Genomic DNA, 19,892 nt, shown 5'->3' with positions numbered 1-19,892 from the left:
AGTTTTTGACCAAAAAATGGCAGGAATCCCATACCCCACCCTCCCTATTCACCTGATTTCACCCTGAGTGACTTTTTTATTTCCCTGGATGAAAAAAGTCCTCAAAGGGAAACTTTTTGCTGATGTGGAAGAGGTGAAACAAACAGACAAACAAAGGCAGAAGCACTAAAAGGTATCAAAATCCGTAAGTTCAAAAACTGTTTTGAGCAGTGGAAAAAAGGTCTCTGTAGGTTGTATTGCATCAAATGCAGAGTACTTTGAAGGTGACTGAAGTTTAAACATGTAAGAATACATACACAATTTTTTATAAATTCTGGGGGGGCGGTATTTGGGTCTCATTGAATAGCATACAAAACGGAAAATATTGACTATCTGATCCTTTACAATCCCTTACCTAGATCATATTAACTTTATTGCCTAGAGTGAGTGTCCTCCCTCCTGTGCCCCTAAAATTATGCAGTCTACTTTTAGTCATGGTAGAGATAATAAGAAATGCCTATGTGGAACTAATTTATTTTGCATTATTTGGAAAATCCCTGAAGTTATTCTGAATCAGGGTCTCTTAAGAACAATTCTCTTTTCTTTACTCAAATACTTATTGAGCACAGTCCCTTGGATTGCATGTTATATACTGAGAATCCAGCAGCAAACGATCAAGATAGTGCTCATGGCGCTTATATTTTCCTGATTCATAATTTAATTCCAAAAAAGGTTCTTTCCTAACAAAGGGGTCAATTTTCTGCTAGCATAGTAAGAATAAAATAATTTATGATTATTTCATGCCTAAATTCCCTTTTAGATTTTGATTACTTTAGATTTTAGATTTTGATGTTCATTTGGGAAGATAGTCTTTTTTCCCACTTTGTTTTACAAGCTTTAAAAAAAAAACTGTCCTAAATCTCTTTTTTAAAAATACTAAATTAGGACAAATATGATTCTCTGTGGCTTTATATTTCCACTGCTCACTTCCTGAATTGTCTACAACAGTAATGTGTTAGAAACCTTAATTGGAGTTCTAGGGGGAAAATCACTGTTACTTCCCTGAGCACTTTGTCTATCAAGTATTTCACCTGGCATTTATTAATGTGAATTGTGTTAAAAAATCTCAAATGAAGAAACCTTTAACATAATTAACATTATTTAACAGGTAGAATAAAATTACTATTTAAGGTAATAATACAAATTTTAAATATTACAGAATATATTACTGATGTCCATTTGAATGACCTGTCTGCACCACAGATCCTTCCATCAAATGAAGGTGTTAATCCACGTTTATCAGCAAGCCCTCCCAAATCAGGCAATTTGTGGCCAGGATTGGCTCCCACACAAAAAAAAGGTAGATGTTTCAGATGTTTCATTTAAAGTGTTAATTATGAAATAGTATTCAGTCCTTTAAAATTGACAGCATGATTTTACACAACCATGATTTAAAGTTTTTTTTGTATGTGTGGCACAGATTTACAATAGAGCTTACTCTGGTGTAGACTTCTGTGTTTTAACACATGCATAGATTCTTACTACCACCCCACAAACAGAATGTAGAACAGTTCCCACATCCCAAGGAATCCCCTTATACCACTCCTCGTAATCAGGCCACCCCCCCACCGCACCGTAACATTAGTCCTGTTGCTCTCTCCTTTGTTTTAATTGTTCTGCCTTTTCCAGAATGTCACATAAATAGAATCATACAGTGTATAGTCTTTTGAAATAGGTTTCTTTCACTCAGCGTAACGTATTTGTGATAATAGTCACATTGCATGTCTGAATAGTTCCTTTTTATTACTAGTATTTCATTGTATGACGATACTACTGTTTACTCATTCGCTCATTGGAGGACATTTGATTGTTTCCTCTTTTTGGTAATTATGAATAATGCTGCTATAAACATTTGTGTAGAGAATTCTGTATGAACATAAGTTTTCATTTGTCTGGAGTAAATGTTTAAAAGTGGGATTATTAGGTTTTATATTAGTTTCATGCTTCTTGTCATATGAAATGGTTGTCAAGAGTGGCTGTATCATTTTACATTTCTACTAGCTATGAATGAGAGTTCCAGTATTATAAAATGTAAAACTATTAAAAATCTTAGAAGAAAACATAGGAAAAAGGCTTAACAACCTTGTGATAAACGAATAATTTCTTAAAGACATCAAAATCATGATTCATAAATGAAAAAATTTAAAACTTTTTTGGTAGAAGAAATTATTAAGATGGGTAGGAAATATTTGCAAATCATGTAACTGACAAAGAACTTATATCTAGAATATATAAGGAACTCTCAAACTTAATTATAGAATTATTTTTTCAGATATAGCTTTACTTGGAATCAAAAACAAAAAAGTAAAAGCAAAACTGTTCTGATTAAAGTCAAGATGGGGAGACTGAACCCCTATTTCACTTGGTTTCTCTTTTTTTAAACAGTGCTCTTGAATGGTATTTTGACAAATTTCTTAAGCATAGTAAATTTTACTGTTTAAGATTCCAGAGAAAAATGCTAAAGGAACTACTTAGATTTTTAAAAAAATTTTTCAACACTTGTTTCTCAGTCCTAGCTCAATCTGCATCATCCCCAAAGAGAAAAAAACAGCATAAGAAATACCGAAGTGTTATTTCAGACATATTTGATGGAACAATCATTAGTTCAGTGCAATGTCTGACTTGTGACAGGGTGAGTATGAAGGAATTATAATACACAGGAATTTTTTGTCAAATGCTGGTTTAAAAAAAACTGACAAAATGGTATGAAAAGTTTAACTCTTCATTAGTAGCAAGGAGCTGCTGCTGATTATACATGTGTTTCTTGTGTTGATATCAGTAAAATTGGTTCTAGGAGTAGAATTTGTTTTTTGGAAGTAGTAGCAACATAGTTCTTTAAAGATGAGTCTTGACCCATCATTGGATAAGCATGCATTAGCAGAAAGAATTAACTCCATTCTTCATATCTGGTCACAAATATAAAGATTATGCATAGCTCAGCACTAAGAATTGATAACATGCATCTTCTTTTAAGGCTGATGAAATTAATATGCTGGGAAACTTGCTGTTCACAGGTACTAGATTGTGATTGCATCTTCTACATTAGGTTGTATGGGTTGTAAATATTTTCCCATGTTAAGTTTGGGGCTCAGATAATAAAAGTAGTGACAAATTCATGCACAAGGACATACATTAAAATTATCAGTAGTTCTTCATTAATACCTCTAAACTCCTGAGTTCCTTTGAATTTTTCTTAAGAGTGGTTTTACTTCAGTGCAGGAATGAACATGATTACAGAAATTAAAATGACATCTCAAAAAAAAAAAAACCCAAAAGTAAGTTTTCAATTATTGTGTTAAAATCTTAAGTCAAACCTAAGGGTTTTCAATAGAGTCATTTTATGTATGCTAATTTGGTACCAAGTATTTAAATGAACTTATCCTGAAATAGTTTCAGCTATTTTAAAATTACATGCTAAGTTTTACAACTTTTTTAAAATAATATTTAAAAACTATCATGAGCGGTCATTTGCAGAAATAAATGCAGTAGTGCTTGAGAGTTTGGACCTCAAGCTGCAGTGGCTGGAGGTGAGGTGCTTCTCTGTGCTGCAGTATCTTGGACTAATAACATGTTAGTAGTTATCTCATAAGGTATATGCAAAGATTAAATTTAGAGGAACGCTTGGTACAGAGCAAGTGTTTTGCTGTTATTACCATAAAGCAGTTTTATGTTTTAGTTTATTATAAGTTGATTTGATCTTTGCAGTCTAAAATCTATCCTCATAAATATTTGTGCTGGATTATTTTCCATGCCATTCTTAAAACACAAAACAATTTCAGGTGTCTGTAACCCTTGAGACCTTTCAAGATCTGTCCTTGCCAATTCCTGGCAAGGAAGACCTTGCTAAGCTGCATTCATCGAGTCATCCAACTTCTATAGTCAAAGCAGGATCATGCGGCGAGGCATATGCTCCACAAGGCTGGATAGCTTTTTTCATGGAATATGTGAAGAGGTATGTATGTATTCTTTTTTAAATCAATTGATTGTTAAAACTGCTGTTTCTGCTATACTGGCAGAACACTTCCTTTTTTTTTTTTCTATCAATAATGTTTCAGGTTTGTTGTCTCATGTGTTCCTAGCTGGTTTTGGGGTCCAATAGTAACCTTGCAAGATTGTCTTGCTGCCTTCTTCGCTAGAGATGAATTAAAAGGTAAGAAACATAAAAGTTTTCATCTATGGCTAAATTGTGGTGATCTAAAGTACTAGTAGGACTAAATATACAATGCATACATAAAAGTTAAGTTTTAAGTAGCTTAAGTAGTACTTGCCCATATTGGCATGGTATCTACCATGCAGAAAGAGGGGGTGGAGAGAGATATGAATTTGTATTAATTTATTTCAGAATATGACTGGTGGCAAGTCATATTCTGAAATAAATTAATACAAATTCATATAGAATACAACAAGATACTATGTTGGGTGTCTTAAAACTGTTCAGGGATTCAAAGAAGGGAAAATTTAACTAATGTAAAAGACCTTACTTATATATCTGGACTAGTCTGTGAAGTCCTCCATAATATTAAAGATCCTTTAGTATTTTTACATGTCCAGCACCTTGCTTGGACATATCATAGACAGTCTGTAAATTTTGTTGAGTGAGTAAATGGGCCTTCAAGATTGAAAAGAAGGGGAGGTGAAGGGTGCTTTAGGCAAGATAAACTCGAGGGCTGGCTCCTGAGCAGAGACTAAAAAATGCAAGCCTTGTGTTACTGTACTGCCAGGTAAGCACGTGGCAAACTCAAAAGAATTGCAAAACCAAAAGAAAACGCCTGCCTTTTATTTTGAAAGGAATGACCAGGTCTGTTCTATTTTCAGGTGACAACATGTACAGTTGTGAAAAATGCAAAAAGTAAGTGTCATTGACAGTGCTTTCAATTGCATGTTTTTTGTTTTAAATGGTATTTTTTTTTTTTTTTTTGTTATTTGAATTGGGCATGTGGAGTTACAATTCCACTTTATTTAGAAAAATAGAGGCTAGTGAACTTTGTCCTAACAAAAATAAAGAGGGTGGTTGTTCTGCCAAACAAATTTGAGGCAAAAATTTAACAAATTTAATAGGCTTATCTAAGATGTCAAAGTATATTTTGAGGTTTAAAATAAGTACGTAATTCTCCGTAAAACATTTTCCAAACACATTATAAAAGATATGGGGATGTGTAACATACATTTTCATTACATAGAAGTTATGTCATCGTAAATAAGAGGGTGTTCTCCATGTTAATGGACTAGCTTCAGGAAGTGAAAGTGGTTGTAAAGGTATATAGTTTCAAATCTATATAGAATTCAGAAAGGTTGTACCAACTTTGATATTACCTGATGTGTGATGGCAGAATAGAATGACAATTAAGAAAATATGATTTTGTTTCTTTATATCTACTAGTAGTTTTCTTTTTCTGTGTTGTAATAAATTCAGGCTTTGAAGGCTTCTTGGTGGTAAGTTAGAAAAGTAATTGGTGAATTGAAGGCAAATATGTTTGAGATAAAGTAAATTGGTAAGTATCTTTAAAATCTCTGTAGTAGAAAAAAATGGCCTCCTAATAAGATGTAGAATCTTTATAATACAAATTTCTGTCTGTTGGCAGTAACCACAGGGCAGTGTTGATCTGCAGCTATTGGTCCTCTACATGAGAAACAGGAATAGTATATTTGGTCAATAAGGATGAAAGGCTGCCTTGTACTTGAAAAAAATTGCACTTTTAGAGAATTGGAAAGCATTGTCAATTTGTCCTTGAAGCAGTATCTAGCTGAAGAGGGTGTTGGCCTAGAATGGGGCACCTGCTTTGGAAAAAAACCCACAGCTAAGACAAAGATAATGCTGATAAAGAAGGAAAAGAACCTTGCATCTACTTCAGCCTTTATTTATCTCAAGTTCTTTCCACATTTTAAGAATAAAGGTTATATTTGTGAAACATGGATGGATCTTGAGAGTATCATGCTAAGCAAAATAAGTCAGATGGAAGAGCACAAGAGCCATATGATTTTTCACTCATGTGGGATACAAAACAGAAAGCAACAAATGTATAAACAAACCAACAAGCAAATTCATGTCAGAGGGGAAGGAGGAAGGAGGGAGGATGAAGAGGGTGAAGGGGGTCAGATACATGGTGATGTCAGGAGACTAGGGTTTGAGTGGTGAGCACATGATGTTTTATAGAATTGTACACTTGAAACTTACGTAATTATCGACAGGTGTTATCCAATAAATTTAATTTTAAAAAAAGTTATACTATTTTGACCTGATCAACCAAGTCTATGAAATTGGGATTTTATTTTACCCAGTTTTGCTTGATAATCTGGATGTTACTAAAGGCATAGCCAGGCCATAAATAGGACTTCTGTCTTAAAAAAATAATTTTTTTTCAATTACTGTTGACATTCGGTATTACATTAGTTTCAGGTGTACAGCATAGTGGTTGGACAATTTATGTAATTTATGAAGTGATCACTCCATAAGTTAGTATCCATCTGACACCATTCATAGTTATTACAATATTATTGACTATATTCCCTGTGTTATACTTTACATCCCCGTGACTGTATCTGTAACTGCCAAATTGTACTTCTTAACCCCTTCACCTTTTTCACCCAGTCCCTTAACCCCCCTCCTCTCTGGCAACCATCATTTTGTTCCTTGTGTCTATGAGTTTGTTTCTGTTTTGAGTGCTCATTTATAAAAAATTAATTTTCATCAAAGAACCACCAAACTCCCTAAATTTTTATTACAGATATCTTAGTTTAAGTAATTTTTTACAATAAGGGGCTCCAATGTTTTACTACTGTGTATTTTTTTAATGTGTAGCGTATAATTCAGTAGTGAGCATTTTTGGTGCAATGCCTATTGTCTCTGCATTTTCTAAAAGATCTTATTGAATATTTGAATATACTAAAGCTTTTGTCGAATCATATGGGAAATTGGTTTATTTTAATTGGTTTCCTCTTTTTTCCCCCCTTAGGTTGAGGAATGGAGTAAAGTTTTGTAAAGTACAAAAGTTTCCTGAGGTATGGGCTTTTTTATAACTCAGTTTATTTTATTTGGTAGGAACATAAAACATTAGTAGTAAGTTTTTTAGCATGGGTAAAGAATGGACTGGTTCCTTTGACCAGATGATACATATGCCTTATTAGGATTATCCGTTTTTAAAATACTGAGTTACATACCAAGTAAGTGACCTTACCTGTGAAACTATGTTGAGCACAACTTAATCAAACATTGTAGGATCTTGCAGATATAAAGTGTAAAATTAGGAAACCCATTAGCTGTAAACTTAGTAAGTATCATGTTTCCTTATTTCCACATTTTAACATCTCAGGAATCAGATTATCATAATTGCAGCATGTTGAACCTTGACACTTAATTCGCCATGTATATTTAATAGACAACTTTGTCTAGCATGTAAACAATAGAATCTTAATCTTGCCTTTATCTTTTAGATTTTATGCATCCACCTTAAAAGATTCAGACATGAACTGATGTTTTCTACCAAAATTAGTACCCATGTTTCATTTCCATTGGAAGGCCTGGATCTTCAGCCATTTCTTGCTAAAGATAGTCCAGCTCAAATTGTTACCTATGATCTTCTGTCAGTCATTTGTCATCATGGAACTGCAAGTAGTAAGTATACAGGTTTGACATATGTTCTTAGATTAAATTAAAAACAGTAGACATCTGAGTTGATCTTTCAAGAAAGACCTGATTGAACAAAAGAAAAAAATTGTAAAAATAGATTTTTATTACTTGTTTTTATTTTATTTTGGTTATTAAAAATGTCAAAATTTTAGGAAATTGAATAATTTTACTTTGAAGTTTGTAATACTGGAAATTAAATTTTGTGTAAAGTAAAATAATAAGGACTTTAACATGATCATTTTTACCCTGGGTATTTTAAAGATTCCATTTTCTATCCATACTTACATTTCCTTAAATGGTAGTTGTGAGGATACATACAATACAATAATAAATACTACCATAGTTCTTGCTATTATCTCAGTCTCTGCTAAGAACTTGGAATATAAAAGTAGTTTATCTTCCATTCTTGTGTTAATTGGTATTACTGAAATGATTTAAATTTTTTGCTCTTAAATTCAGGTGGACACTATATTGCATACTGCCGAAACAATTTAAATAATCTCTGGTATGAATTCGATGATCAAAGTGTCACTGAAGTTTCAGAATCTACAGTACAAAATGCAGAAGCTTATGTTCTTTTCTACAGGTAAGGAAGTAACTCACAGATAGGCTATTTTAACACATATGAAATTACATCTCACTTTGGGGTTATCAGTGACTTCTAAGACTTTCAAAGTGGATTGCTGAATAAAAATTAGAAATTGTTTTACTCTCATTTTATTATGTGAGTAAAATAAAATGAAAGGTTGCATGCAGAAAGATCCTTTAAGAAAATGTTAAATCATTTAGTTGAAGGGCAAAGGAATATACAGTTAACCCTTAAACAACATGATTTGAACTTCGAGGGTCCACTTATATGTGGATTGTTTTCATTAAATACCTGTACTGTTTTCAGTCTGTGGCTTGGAGTCTGTGGATGTTGAGGGGTGACTGTATGCATTGATCTATGCCATTTTATATAGGGAACTTCAGCATTCACAGATTTTGGTATCTGCATGGGGGGCTGGAACTAATCCTGTGTGGATACCAAGGGGTAACTAAATTTCGGGGAGTCAAAAGTTATATGTGGGTTTCTGAATGCACAGAGGAGGGGGTGCTGGGTGCTTTAATTCCTTGTGCTGCTCAAGGGTCAACTGTATTTTCTTTTAGGAATGTTGGTTTTAATTTAAAAAATTAGGCACCGATGGTAGCAATTAAGTACAAAATTTTCTCCTAAAATAGGTAATAAGATAATACCATAACAATAAAATCTTATACTAAAAACTACCAATTTTATAAAGGATTAAGTGTTAGCTAATGAAACAGCAAACAGATTAACTATTTAGATTGATTTTACTAACATTTGATAATAAATGTTTATGGAGATACCAGTAGTTAAGATACAGTATTGCCCCTAGGGTTCTATAATGTAGTGTTGGGGATTGATACAAAGTGTATTTCCCTTGAATAATTCCCAAGATCTAATGTGATTCAGAGTATTAATGTGTATGCTAAGTCTAATAAGAAAGAGGAAAAGGCCACTTACTAGTCTAATGGAATGAAATGCATATTGAATTTAAAGAATCATTGTTTTTAATAGGAAGAGCAGTGAAGAGGCACAAAAAGAGAGGCGAAGGATATCAAATTTATTGAACATAATGGAACCAAGTCTTCTTCAGTTTTATGTTTCTCGACAGTGGCTAAATAAATTTAAGACCTTTGCTGAACCTGGTCCTATTTCGAATAATGATTTTCTCTGTATTCATGGAGGTAAGAAATTCTGTAATGGAAAGTAGTGGTAGGGGTTTGCTGTTAAATAGTTTACATATTAGGAAAGACCCAAGAGTTTTCCTCTTCCATTTATTTCTGATTTCCTCATTTGCAATTGAACTTAAATATGTTTAATTTGCTATGCTTTCAATAATATAATATAATCTGTAGGCTCTTTGTAGATCAGATATTTATTTATTAACTATTCCAAACCCTGTTCTAAAGACTAAGAATAACAAAGACATGATTTCTGTTCTCAAAGCTCTTAATTTCATAGTAGAGACATATATAAATTACACATTTTCCTCTAAGAGACACCTAACTATCAACTGTATTTATGGCTTCTGCCCCTTTTGTCTAGATGAAAAAGCTGGCTCTTCTCCTAAGTATAAAAATGTACTGAGAATTTAACAAAAAACCTTGTAGTTATTTGATAAATATAATTTATGCCTTTGTGATTGACTGTGTTAGTGTTTGTTCCCATGAAAAAATGACACTTTACTGTGACACCTTGATTACATTTCATGGTTGAAGGCTTTATATTCTCATTACTTTTTTCAGTGAAACTAAAAGAGATAGTAGGAACATCCTGTATTGGATTTAGAAACCTAAACCTTGAAAATGTGTATGTGAAGTTTTCTCTCATTTCCTAACTTAAACTACTAACATACGGCTTCTCATGTGTTTGAATTTCCCCGTAAACCATTCTGTCATTTACTTGTGCCTGCCTTTTATTCAATAAGGTTATTTATATAAGTGCTTCATTTCTTCTGCTACCAAATAAGCTCCAAGAAGGAAAGATTTTTTTCTTATTTATCTCTGATTTCCTCTAATATTTAGTCAAGGCTTAGTAAAGATTTGCTTAAATCAAATCCTTGAAGATTTTGGTTTACTAATTTTTCTCTATTTCAGGAACTACATGCATCTTTAGGAATATAATCACTAAATGTGCTTATACTAATTTAATTTTTCACCTTTTTTGGAGGGGTTTCAAGAATAATGGTTGAAAGATGCTAGCGATTAAACATTTAAGAAATGAGTATAACCTTTGTGAATAATATAAAGAAATTTAAGAATGAGACAGGCCCATTTAAACTTTTTTCAGGTGTTCCTCCACGAAAAGCCAGTTATATTGAAGACCTGGTTTTGATGCTGCCCCAGAACATTTGGGATAACCTATATAGCAGGTTTGTTTTTCAAATCAGACAATATGATATTGTGAAAATCAGTTTGTAAAACTCGTTAAACGGGGATTGGATTATTTCATATAGTATGCTTCTTGTGCTTTATGTTACTTAAGTAGAATATCCCCTTTTTCCTTCATTTATTCACTCCGAGTGTGTCAGTAGATTCTGTAACTAGTGTGTCCCTAGTTGAGATAATTAATTCTAATTCTTGTGATTATCTGTATATGTAAAAGTATTCTGTGATATTTAACTCTTAAAGTTTTACATTTTATTTTAAAGCATTTCACACAATTTCCTTATGTTTTCCTTAGTGAAATATCAAAAATAACTTATTCCATAAGTTTTTACTTGAGAGGCCAAGGGAAGCCTCTTTCTGAAACAAAGTCGATGAAAAATTTGGCTGCCTGACTAAGATTTATAGGTTGTATGCCAGTTTTTGAAAGCCATTTCTTTTATGTTGTGTTGTTCTTGCCTCAAACATATTTTGTAGTAGAAGTAATTATAAGGGAAAGTTGAAATATAGGTAAAGCAGGTTAGTTAATAAACCGATAAAGTCATTGACTCAGACAAACAAAGTCAAGTCCTTATGATTATTTGATTTTTACAATGGTTTAAATATGAGTGAGAATTTTTCTGTGACGATTTATTTGCTAGGAACTTAGCCATTGACAAAAAGTGGGAGACATTTTCCAGAGCATCAGCTTTTTTCAAGATTGTCATAATTAATAAATTTTTACTCTTTAGGTATGGAGGAGGACCAGCTGTCAATCATCTGTACATTTGTCACACTTGCCAAATTGAGGCAGAAAAAATTGAAAAAAGGAGAAAAACTGAATTGGAAATTTTTATTCGGGTAAAAACATGATGCTTTTCAAGTTATAAATATGATCTAGGATAAAGATAAAGAACTTACAATTATCAGAACTATATTATATAAATGAAACTGTTGGGATGAATGAGTTGTAATACATTTAAGTGCTCTGAGTATATAACTATAGGTCACAACAATGTAGTGAGTTAAGGTCTCTTTTTGTGGGTTTTTGTTTTAATGGATTAGTAATAAATTTTGTTTTATGGATTGGCACTGGCAAGAAATCTCCTTGTTGAAATTGTAAATTATAAATTTTCTTAAGTTAGTGTTTTTCTGTAATCATTTACCAGACCGCATTCTCTATTTCCATTATTTTGTGAAATATAATATTGTTTTGTGGGACTCTCTGTACTTATAAATATACCTAGTTTCTACAGAGTGAATTTATTATGATGTGTTCCTTCATTGCAAGCAACAGAAAGTCTGCTCATAGAATCAGTCAATAGGGAGAGGTGAACAACCAGGTTTCATTGACAAAGACTAGTACAGTCCTGTTTGTCTAGGGTGCAAGAAGTAAGTCTCAAAGTCCTGCTGTCAGTAACACAGCTTTAGCTCTTTACTTTGTGATTCAAATTTGTTGATTATTCCACACACACACACACTCCCCCTCCTTTTTCTTTTCTTTTTTTCTTTTCTTTCCTTTTTTTTTAAGCAAAGGAGTGTGTTGGCATAAAAAAATAACACTAGAGTACAAAACTAGGTGCCTTTGGTGGACTGGAAATTAAGTAGAGTTTCTGAAAAATTATAAAAACAGGATCAGATTGAAAAAATAAACCAGAGTCCACAGGAAATGACCACACAGGCTTCAGGCTTGGAAGTGGCAGATACAAATAACCTCAGCATTCTGCTCCCTGCATTGTGTAAGGTACCAAATATAAAGGTGTCTGTTTGTATAGAGCAGTGAATGTGGACACTTGGGTCTATTAAAGAAGGCATTGTCCTGGCTGTGTGGCTCATGGATTGAGTGTTGGCCTATGAACCAAAGGGCCGCTGGTTCGATTCCCAGTCAGGGCACATGCCTGAGTTGCAGGCCAGGTCCCCAGTAGGGGGTGTGCGAGAGGCAACCACACATTGATGTTTCTCTCCCTCTCTTTCTCCCTCCCTTCCTCTGTCTCTAAAAATAACAATAAAATCTTAGAAAAAAAAATAAAGAAACCATTATCTTAGGTAGGCTACAATACCTAGAAAGGATTATGATTTCCTAAATTATGCACAAAATAAATATTGGTTCTCAGGAGGTGCATAAGGATGTTGTACTCTGAAAACAAAACTCATTAGATGGATTGATTGAATGGCTCTCAAATACTGCTGGAGAACAAATTAATGTACTGAGATCTAGCAAAAGGTTTCTTTCTAAAATGCAGTGCAAAGATAAACAGATGGAAGACAAAAGTTTCAGCGTGTTGGATAGATATAGAGTCCCATGTCTTTCTAATGGGCATTTTAGAAGAGAATAGAGGGCAGGAACTACTTTTAGAGCACCATTTTAGAAAGATTTCTTGGAACTAGAGAAAAACAGGTGCTTTTAAATTAATGGGGTGCTTGTACCTAACTAAAATGTAAAAAATCCTTATCCAGACACATTAAGGAAGAAACATTCTGAAGGTGAAGATAAAGGAAGTCCTAAAAGTATCCAAAACTCATAATGCTATGAATTAAATGGATTTATCTGGCAAAATTAGTCTGACATTATATTTCAGAAATCTCAGTTCTCTATGGATAAGTTGTACATCACACAAAGCCCTAACTTTAATACTATACCTTGAGACAAAAATGCTTTGATTTCTTTGCTAACCATCAGAGACAGCCACATTTTTTATTGCCTTTCATTGTTCTATGGAAGCAGCTACCTCATGTCCCAGAAAGATCCTTGCCCTCAAAGAACTTATATTCAATAAATAACTAGTACATTATATATAAAAAGGTGATGAGTTCTATTTAAATTATCTAAAAATTATCTAAAAGGGTAAGAGAGATCAGAAATACAGTGATAGGTGGGGAGTGAGGTGCAATTTTAAGTAAGGTGATAAAGACAGACCTCATGGAAGAGGTGATATTTAAGCAAAGACCTGAAGAAGGTGAGGGAGATACTCATGTTTGCAAAAATGAAGTAATAGCCATGCAAAAGCTTCGAGAGAAAGGAATGTATCTGCTTGGTCCTGGGCATAACAAAGGTCCATGTGACCACAAGTGAATCAATGAGGAAGAGAGTATTAGAAGATGAAGTCAAATCAGGCCAGATCATGGAGGTACTTCCGGGCTATAGTAAGGATTTTTGAAGACAATGGCAGGGTTTTTATTAGATTTGATTATAGGAGAGACATGATTTGAACTTGTCTTTGTCCACCAATAGTATGTAATATGTGCATTTAATTACTCATCATGAAATATCTTTAGGCTGTCTTTTCACACTATTACAATTAGATGAATTCCAAATACCCTTCGTATTCATCAGGCACTGTTGCCTCTACCTCTCTTTCTATACCAAATTTTCTGCCAGTTGGATTTCTTTAATTGAAAGCAGCAGAAACCAGATGTGGCTAACTTAAGCAAGCAAAACATTTATTGAAAAGAAAAATTGAATAGCCAGACATCCAGGAATTCAGCAACCAAGGTATTCCTAGTACAGAGCTGACAAAATTGACATTGGAATGACACCATTCTAACTATTAGGTTAGTTCTGTGAAGGTTTCCATTTCTAACAAAGTTTTGCCTTGTTTGAATCACATATTTAGGCCTTAGGTCTAGAGGAAGGAATGGAACATGTTCAGGGACTGTGTCACCACTTGAATTTTTATCCTATACTTACATTGTATGCGAAAGGACATATATAAGATTATTCATTGCAGCATGTGTTTGTAGGAGCAACATGTCCATCAATATCTTAAGTAAACACAAATAATATGTAGACAGTGGATATGGTATGTTTAAATAAGTTGTATAATTCAGATTTTTAATAAATATGTGAAGTATTTATTTTTTTGAAGATGTTACCTTGAATGTCTTCACTTATTGTTTTATGTCCCTTCTGTGTGTACTTGCTAAAACTTGAGACATAACTTAGAATTGTTTTTTTTAATAGGTGTTACCATGTATGCTAGTGCTAAGATAACTAAGCATCAATGTACATCACATTCTTGGTGTATGAGAAATTTGCCTTGGCGCCTCTGCTGACCATTAGAAGGAATTAAGCAAACAAACAGACACCCCCCCTTCCCCCCAAAATACGCATATGACACATAGATACAGACAACAATGTAGTGATAGCCAGAGGGAAAGGGGGGTGGGGGAGGTAGGTGGAGGTGGGCAAAGGTGGGGAAATGGGGACAGAAAGGGACTTCGCCTGGGGTGATGGATGCACGATGCATTGTGCAGATGACCAATGATGTCTTATTGAGTTGTCCACTTGAAACCTGTATGGTTTTGTGAACCAATGTCACCCCAATAAATTCAGTTTTAAAAATTTGGCCTTATCAGATGCTGAAGTAGGATGAGTGTATTGTTTTGCTACAAAGCAAGTTCTAAATATTAGGTGACTGATTTCTTCCACCCTATAGCTCAACAGAGCATTCCAAGAGGAGGAATCTCCAGCTACTTTCTATTGCATCAGTATGCAGTGGTTTAGAGAATGGGAAAGTTTTGTGAAGGGAAAAGATGGAGGTAAGTGGTTAACTGAAAAATGAAATTCTTTGCAGATTTTTTGTTTATATAACAAATATTTTTTGAATATCTATATACACTTGGGATTACACCAGTGAACAAGAAAGAAAAGGATCCCTGCTCTTAGGGATCTTACATTATGCATTCTAGTTTATATTCTGGTTCTGGAAATTTTTAATTTTTAAAAACCTATTTCATCATTTATTCATAGAAGGAATAAAGGAACTAAACAAAATTAGTCTGTGATCTTAATATTGAAGAGTTAAAAAAAAAACCCACCAAACAAGATTGGTTAAATTTTGATTTATCCATTGTAATGGGATATTATGTGTACTTTACAAATAATTTTTGTGACAGTATTTAGTAATTTAAAAATAATTGTTCTTGATATATGAAAAAAGGTCACGATGTAGTATTCATAGTTTGAATCTTTTGTATTGAAAAAATAGGCAAACATATGCAAAGACTAAAAGACTACACAGATACTGAAACAATTTGCCTTTAAAAAAAAAAGGTTTTATTTGCTCTGATGGGTGTGGGTCAGTGGGTTAGGTGACAGTCCCACAAACCAAAAAGGGGTTCCCAGTCAGGGCACATGCTTGTGTTGCATGCCAGGTCCCTGGATGGGGTGTGTATGAAAGGCAAAAGATTAATGTTCCTCTCCCTTTCTGTCCCTCTCCCTTACCCTTTCTCTAAATATGAATAAATAAAATCTTTAAAAAATAAAAAAAGGCAACTACAAAATACACCAGCCCATGTGCTTGTTTTAAAAAAGAAAAATTTATTTATTTTAGAGAGAGGGGAAGGGAGGGAGAAAGAAAGGGAGAGAAACATCAACCTGTTGCCTCTCCTAGTACCCCGACCAGGGACCGAACCCACAACCCAAGCATGTTCCCTGATAGGGGAATTGAACTGGCAACCTTTTTCCTAGTGGGATGACACCCAACAAGCTGAGCAACACTGGTTGGGGCTGCCTATTTTTTTATAGCAGGATACATTATATATTTTTTCCTTGTACCTTTTTTTTTTTTACAGATCTTGATAATAAACATTGCACTGTTTGTATATTCAAGGGGGAAACAATAAGGTGTTTTCGTAAATTAAAAAAGCGTGCATTTCGGCTGGGTGAAAAAGTGACACAATTAAGTAAAAAAATATATATATATATAAAATATAAACAAACACATAGACACAGACAACAGTGTGGTGATAGGCAGAGAGGGACGGGGGATGAGGGAGGTGGAAAAGGGCAAAGCTGGGATACACGCGGACAGAAGGAGCCTGGGTGATGGGCATATGATGCAGTGTGTAGGTGATATTTTGTTCAGTTGTACACTTGAAATTTGTAGGATTTTTTTAACCAATCTCAATCCAATAATTCAGTTAAAAAATAAAAATTAGATTTTTTAACATTTTATTTTATAATGTTCTTATTGTTTTTACTTTAAGGACAATCTGGAACAAATTAAGAATTGCATTTTTTTTTTAATTATAAAGGAATTGTTCTCTTACAGCATTAAATGTGCATATTAACCTGTAATCCTCAAATGGATAGGTAAGAAATCATCTATATTAGATTTTGGAAGGTAGTGAGTGAGCCTCTCTCACTGTCTTTCCTGATTTTGTTTTGGGGGGAGCTAAGACACATGAAGGAAGAAGCTCAAAAGGCAGTTAAGAATTAACTATAATAATCCCACTGAAAAGTAATCAATCCGATTATACAGTTACATTGTTCAGTTATTTCAGGCACAGAAATATGCAGTTCTTTGGTGCATTTATTTGAGAAGTTTGCATTTTGATTATTTGTTTTTTCTTTTAACTTAGATCCTCCAGGTCCTATTGATAACACTAAAATCGCAGTCACTAAATGTGGCAATGTAATGCTCAGACAAGGTAAGTCTGACTAACATTTAAGCCTTTACTTGTTAAAAATTTGTCACTTTTAAGACCGTATCATCACTAGCCATATATGCCGCTCTTTTACCCAGGTTAATGCTGTAATTCATTCATGAAGTAGGACAAGTAGTTGAAAAGCTTTCAGTGTTAATTTTCATCTGAGGAAGGGTTTTAAGGCTGCGGATAGGTGCTAGGAAAAAGGATCTGTAACTTCTGAAGACAGACCATAAAGTTGCAACTTGTAACAATGTGGGCTAGTAGTCTGAAGATTTATGTTACGTAAGTTCTCAATTATCTCTAGAGGATTCAGGGGATAAGGGGTACATTATGAAAGCTTTTACAATATGAATTTGTAGATTTGTAAATGTTATTCTTTTCACGCTTAATTTTAGGAGCAGATTCTGGTCAAATTTCTGAAGAAACATGGAATTTTCTACAGTCTATATATGGCGGAGGGCCTGAAGTTATCCTGCGACCACCAGTTGTTCATATTGACCCAGATATACTACAAGCAGAAGAAAAAATTGAAGTAGAAACTCGGTCTTTGTAGTTTTGAGGATATAGAGTAGTCTAATGAGAAATCATTTTCACTTTTCCTGTCATAACACGTGCAGAAACATTCCTAAAAGCATGTTTAATTTCTTGATTTTTAATACTTTTTCTCTTATTCCTTCTTACCGGGCATTATGGAAAAATGTGTTAAAATATATAATATACTACAGGTTGGTATATTTAATGCTTTAACATACCACAGTCTTTCAGTGTAATATTTTTGAAAGAAAGGGATAATTGTGGTCATTTGGTAATCAATCAGTAGGTTATCTTTGATCTTTATACTATGTGCAAATCCACAGTATGCTTTGTAATTTTGTAAATAGTTTTGCTTTGAAAACTTTTTCATTACCCTAAACCATCATAACTCTGACCAATCTTTTCAGTTCTCCAAAGACCTAATTATGTAGTTTTGACACGGCTTCATATCATAAAGAGCCTATTTTAAAGTGAGCGTTGTAGTCAGAAAAATGTTAAGTCCCTAAAGCTCAGGAAATGTTAAGGTGTCACTTCTTTTGCACTGCAGCATATAAACTAGCGTATTAATATTTGCAAAATGTCTTTTTGAATGTATCAAGGATGTATTTAGTTTGGAATTTGTGTTAGCAGATATCAATAACTTATTGCCTCATACTGTAAAATATTAAACTTCAATTCCTACTTATAACCTTGGATAGTATTCATTAATATTAGTAAAAAAACCTAAAAGTTAGTTTAGGGCACTTTTTATTTTGAGAGCATGAAGTATGGAATGTGTCATTTGTTTATAAAGCTGAAGCCACTTGCAAATGATTTTTTAATGAAATGCATAAAGTTTTTGATTAATATAGTATACACTGCTATTTGCTTGATTATGTGATGTCAAAAGTTTAACCATAAGCCAAGTGCAGAACCAAACTGGATTATTTTGAATATGTTGAATAGCATTCATGATGGTTTTGTTTTGGTTGGGGGCATCTGCTGCCAACTAAAAACAGTGTTGTTAAAATTAGTTCAATAAAATTGATTTTAGACTGTGTAACTTGGATATTGAATTTATTTGATAGATATTAATAGTGAAGGCTATAAAGTGTTAATATTAATGTCTTTTTGTTATTTCTTAGAGTATGCAAAATAAGTCATTCAGTGTAAAGTTTTGATGTTTAATGAAATGGTGAGCTTATTAATCAGCCAGTAAGTATATTTGAAATTTTAAAAGTATATATTTGTTTTTAGTTTTCTTCCTCATAATTTGCTATGATCCTCTTCAAAGATTGAATGATGTTAATAATCTGTCTCTGAATCACCAGAGTTAAGTATAACTCTTGACATTTAGGAGATAATCAAAAAAAGTGTTTTTAACAGTGCTTGCCATGTATTGGATATTTATAATGTTCAGCCACTCTACTAAAGTGCTTAATTACATTTAGTCCTCATTACACCCTATGATTTAGGTAAGGTGGCTTGTCCTCAGTCACACAGCAAAGAAAGAAATGGTAGATATGAGACTCCAACTCAAGTCAGTGTAACTTCATTATCAGTGCTCTTATTTACTATGACATATAATCTTCCAGTGAATTCTTTTGCAACAGGTTATAGTATTAATCATATTCATTAATAGCATTTGTCATTGGGATATAGAATGTGATAAAGAATACTGGTCTCTTAAGAGCTTATATAATTTTATTACATTTTAATTAATCATCAAAATACATAACTATATAGTAAGTGGTAGCTGTCCCAGACTCTCAGCTAAAGGTTGGCATATGTGTTGGCAGGTGTGGAATAGAAGACATGGTTTCTCTGAGGACGGTTTTCTTGGGAATACTTAAGCTGAGGAATGAGAAAATCGCAGTAAGGGGATAGTAAGAGTCTACGTGTGTTGAGTTCATTGATTTATAATATGAAGGGGATTAGTTTTTGGACTCTGAAAGCAGTTTGCTTATTCAGTTAACCCGTGAGCAGCACGGGTTTGAACTGCGTGGATCCACTTCTAAATGGATTTTTTTTTCAGTAGGTACTGTGAATATATAATCCCTATGATTTTTGTTTTTTTAAAGTATATTATGGATTATGCTATTACAGTTGTCCCATTTTTTTCCCCGTTGCCCCCCTCTGCCCAGTACCTCTCTTCCGTCCAGCAATCCCACCCCTTAATTCATGTCCATGGACTGTGATGTAAGTTCTTTGGTTTCTCCACTTCCTATACTATTTTTAACATCCCCCACCCCCCTGCACCCTATCTGCCTATTTTGTACCTACCAATTATGCTTCTTAATCCTTGTACCTTTTCCCCCATTCTTCCCTCCCCACTGATAACCCTCCATATCTA

The 19,892-nt window shown here is 33.6% G+C and overlaps 1 protein-coding gene across 2 annotated transcripts in view; it reads left to right on the top strand.

Annotated features, from left to right (window-relative positions):
- The window catches only part of USP33 (ubiquitin specific peptidase 33), a 51,311-nt gene extending 32,724 nt beyond the window's left edge, over nucleotides 1-18,587 (top strand). Inside the window, exons 11-24 of one of the 2 annotated variants that reach the window (XM_054566875.1) lie at nucleotides 1,199-1,339; nucleotides 2,550-2,671; nucleotides 3,819-3,991; nucleotides 4,119-4,189; nucleotides 4,855-4,888; nucleotides 6,993-7,038; nucleotides 7,471-7,651; nucleotides 8,126-8,252; nucleotides 9,246-9,415; nucleotides 10,521-10,602; nucleotides 11,347-11,455; nucleotides 15,031-15,133; nucleotides 16,958-17,026; nucleotides 17,422-18,587. In XM_054566875.1, the coding sequence (XP_054422850.1) occupies nucleotides 1,199-1,339; nucleotides 2,550-2,671; nucleotides 3,819-3,991; nucleotides 4,119-4,189; nucleotides 4,855-4,888; nucleotides 6,993-7,038; nucleotides 7,471-7,651; nucleotides 8,126-8,252; nucleotides 9,246-9,415; nucleotides 10,521-10,602; nucleotides 11,347-11,455; nucleotides 15,031-15,133; nucleotides 16,958-17,026; nucleotides 17,422-17,579 (1,586 nt within the window). In that variant the 3' untranslated portion in view covers nucleotides 17,580-18,587. Of the gene's footprint in view, nucleotides 1-1,198; nucleotides 1,340-2,549; nucleotides 2,672-3,818; nucleotides 3,992-4,094; nucleotides 4,190-4,854; nucleotides 4,889-6,992; nucleotides 7,039-7,470; nucleotides 7,652-8,125; nucleotides 8,253-9,245; nucleotides 9,416-10,520; nucleotides 10,603-11,346; nucleotides 11,456-15,030; nucleotides 15,134-16,957; nucleotides 17,027-17,421 lie in introns of both variants that reach the window. The other variant, XM_054566874.1, reaches the window with a different exon arrangement.
- Nucleotides 18,588-19,892: the final 1,305 nt, after the last annotated feature.

Source organism: Pteronotus mesoamericanus, unplaced genomic scaffold, assembly GCF_021234165.1.
Source record: "Pteronotus mesoamericanus isolate MK-2021 breed Mesoamerican mustached bat unplaced genomic scaffold, CSHL_Meso_final contig_181, whole genome shotgun sequence".
Lineage (NCBI taxonomy): Eukaryota > Metazoa > Chordata > Mammalia > Chiroptera > Mormoopidae > Pteronotus > Pteronotus mesoamericanus.
Note: the sequence above shows the minus strand (reverse complement) of the source record. Positions and strands in the feature narration are given on the sequence as shown.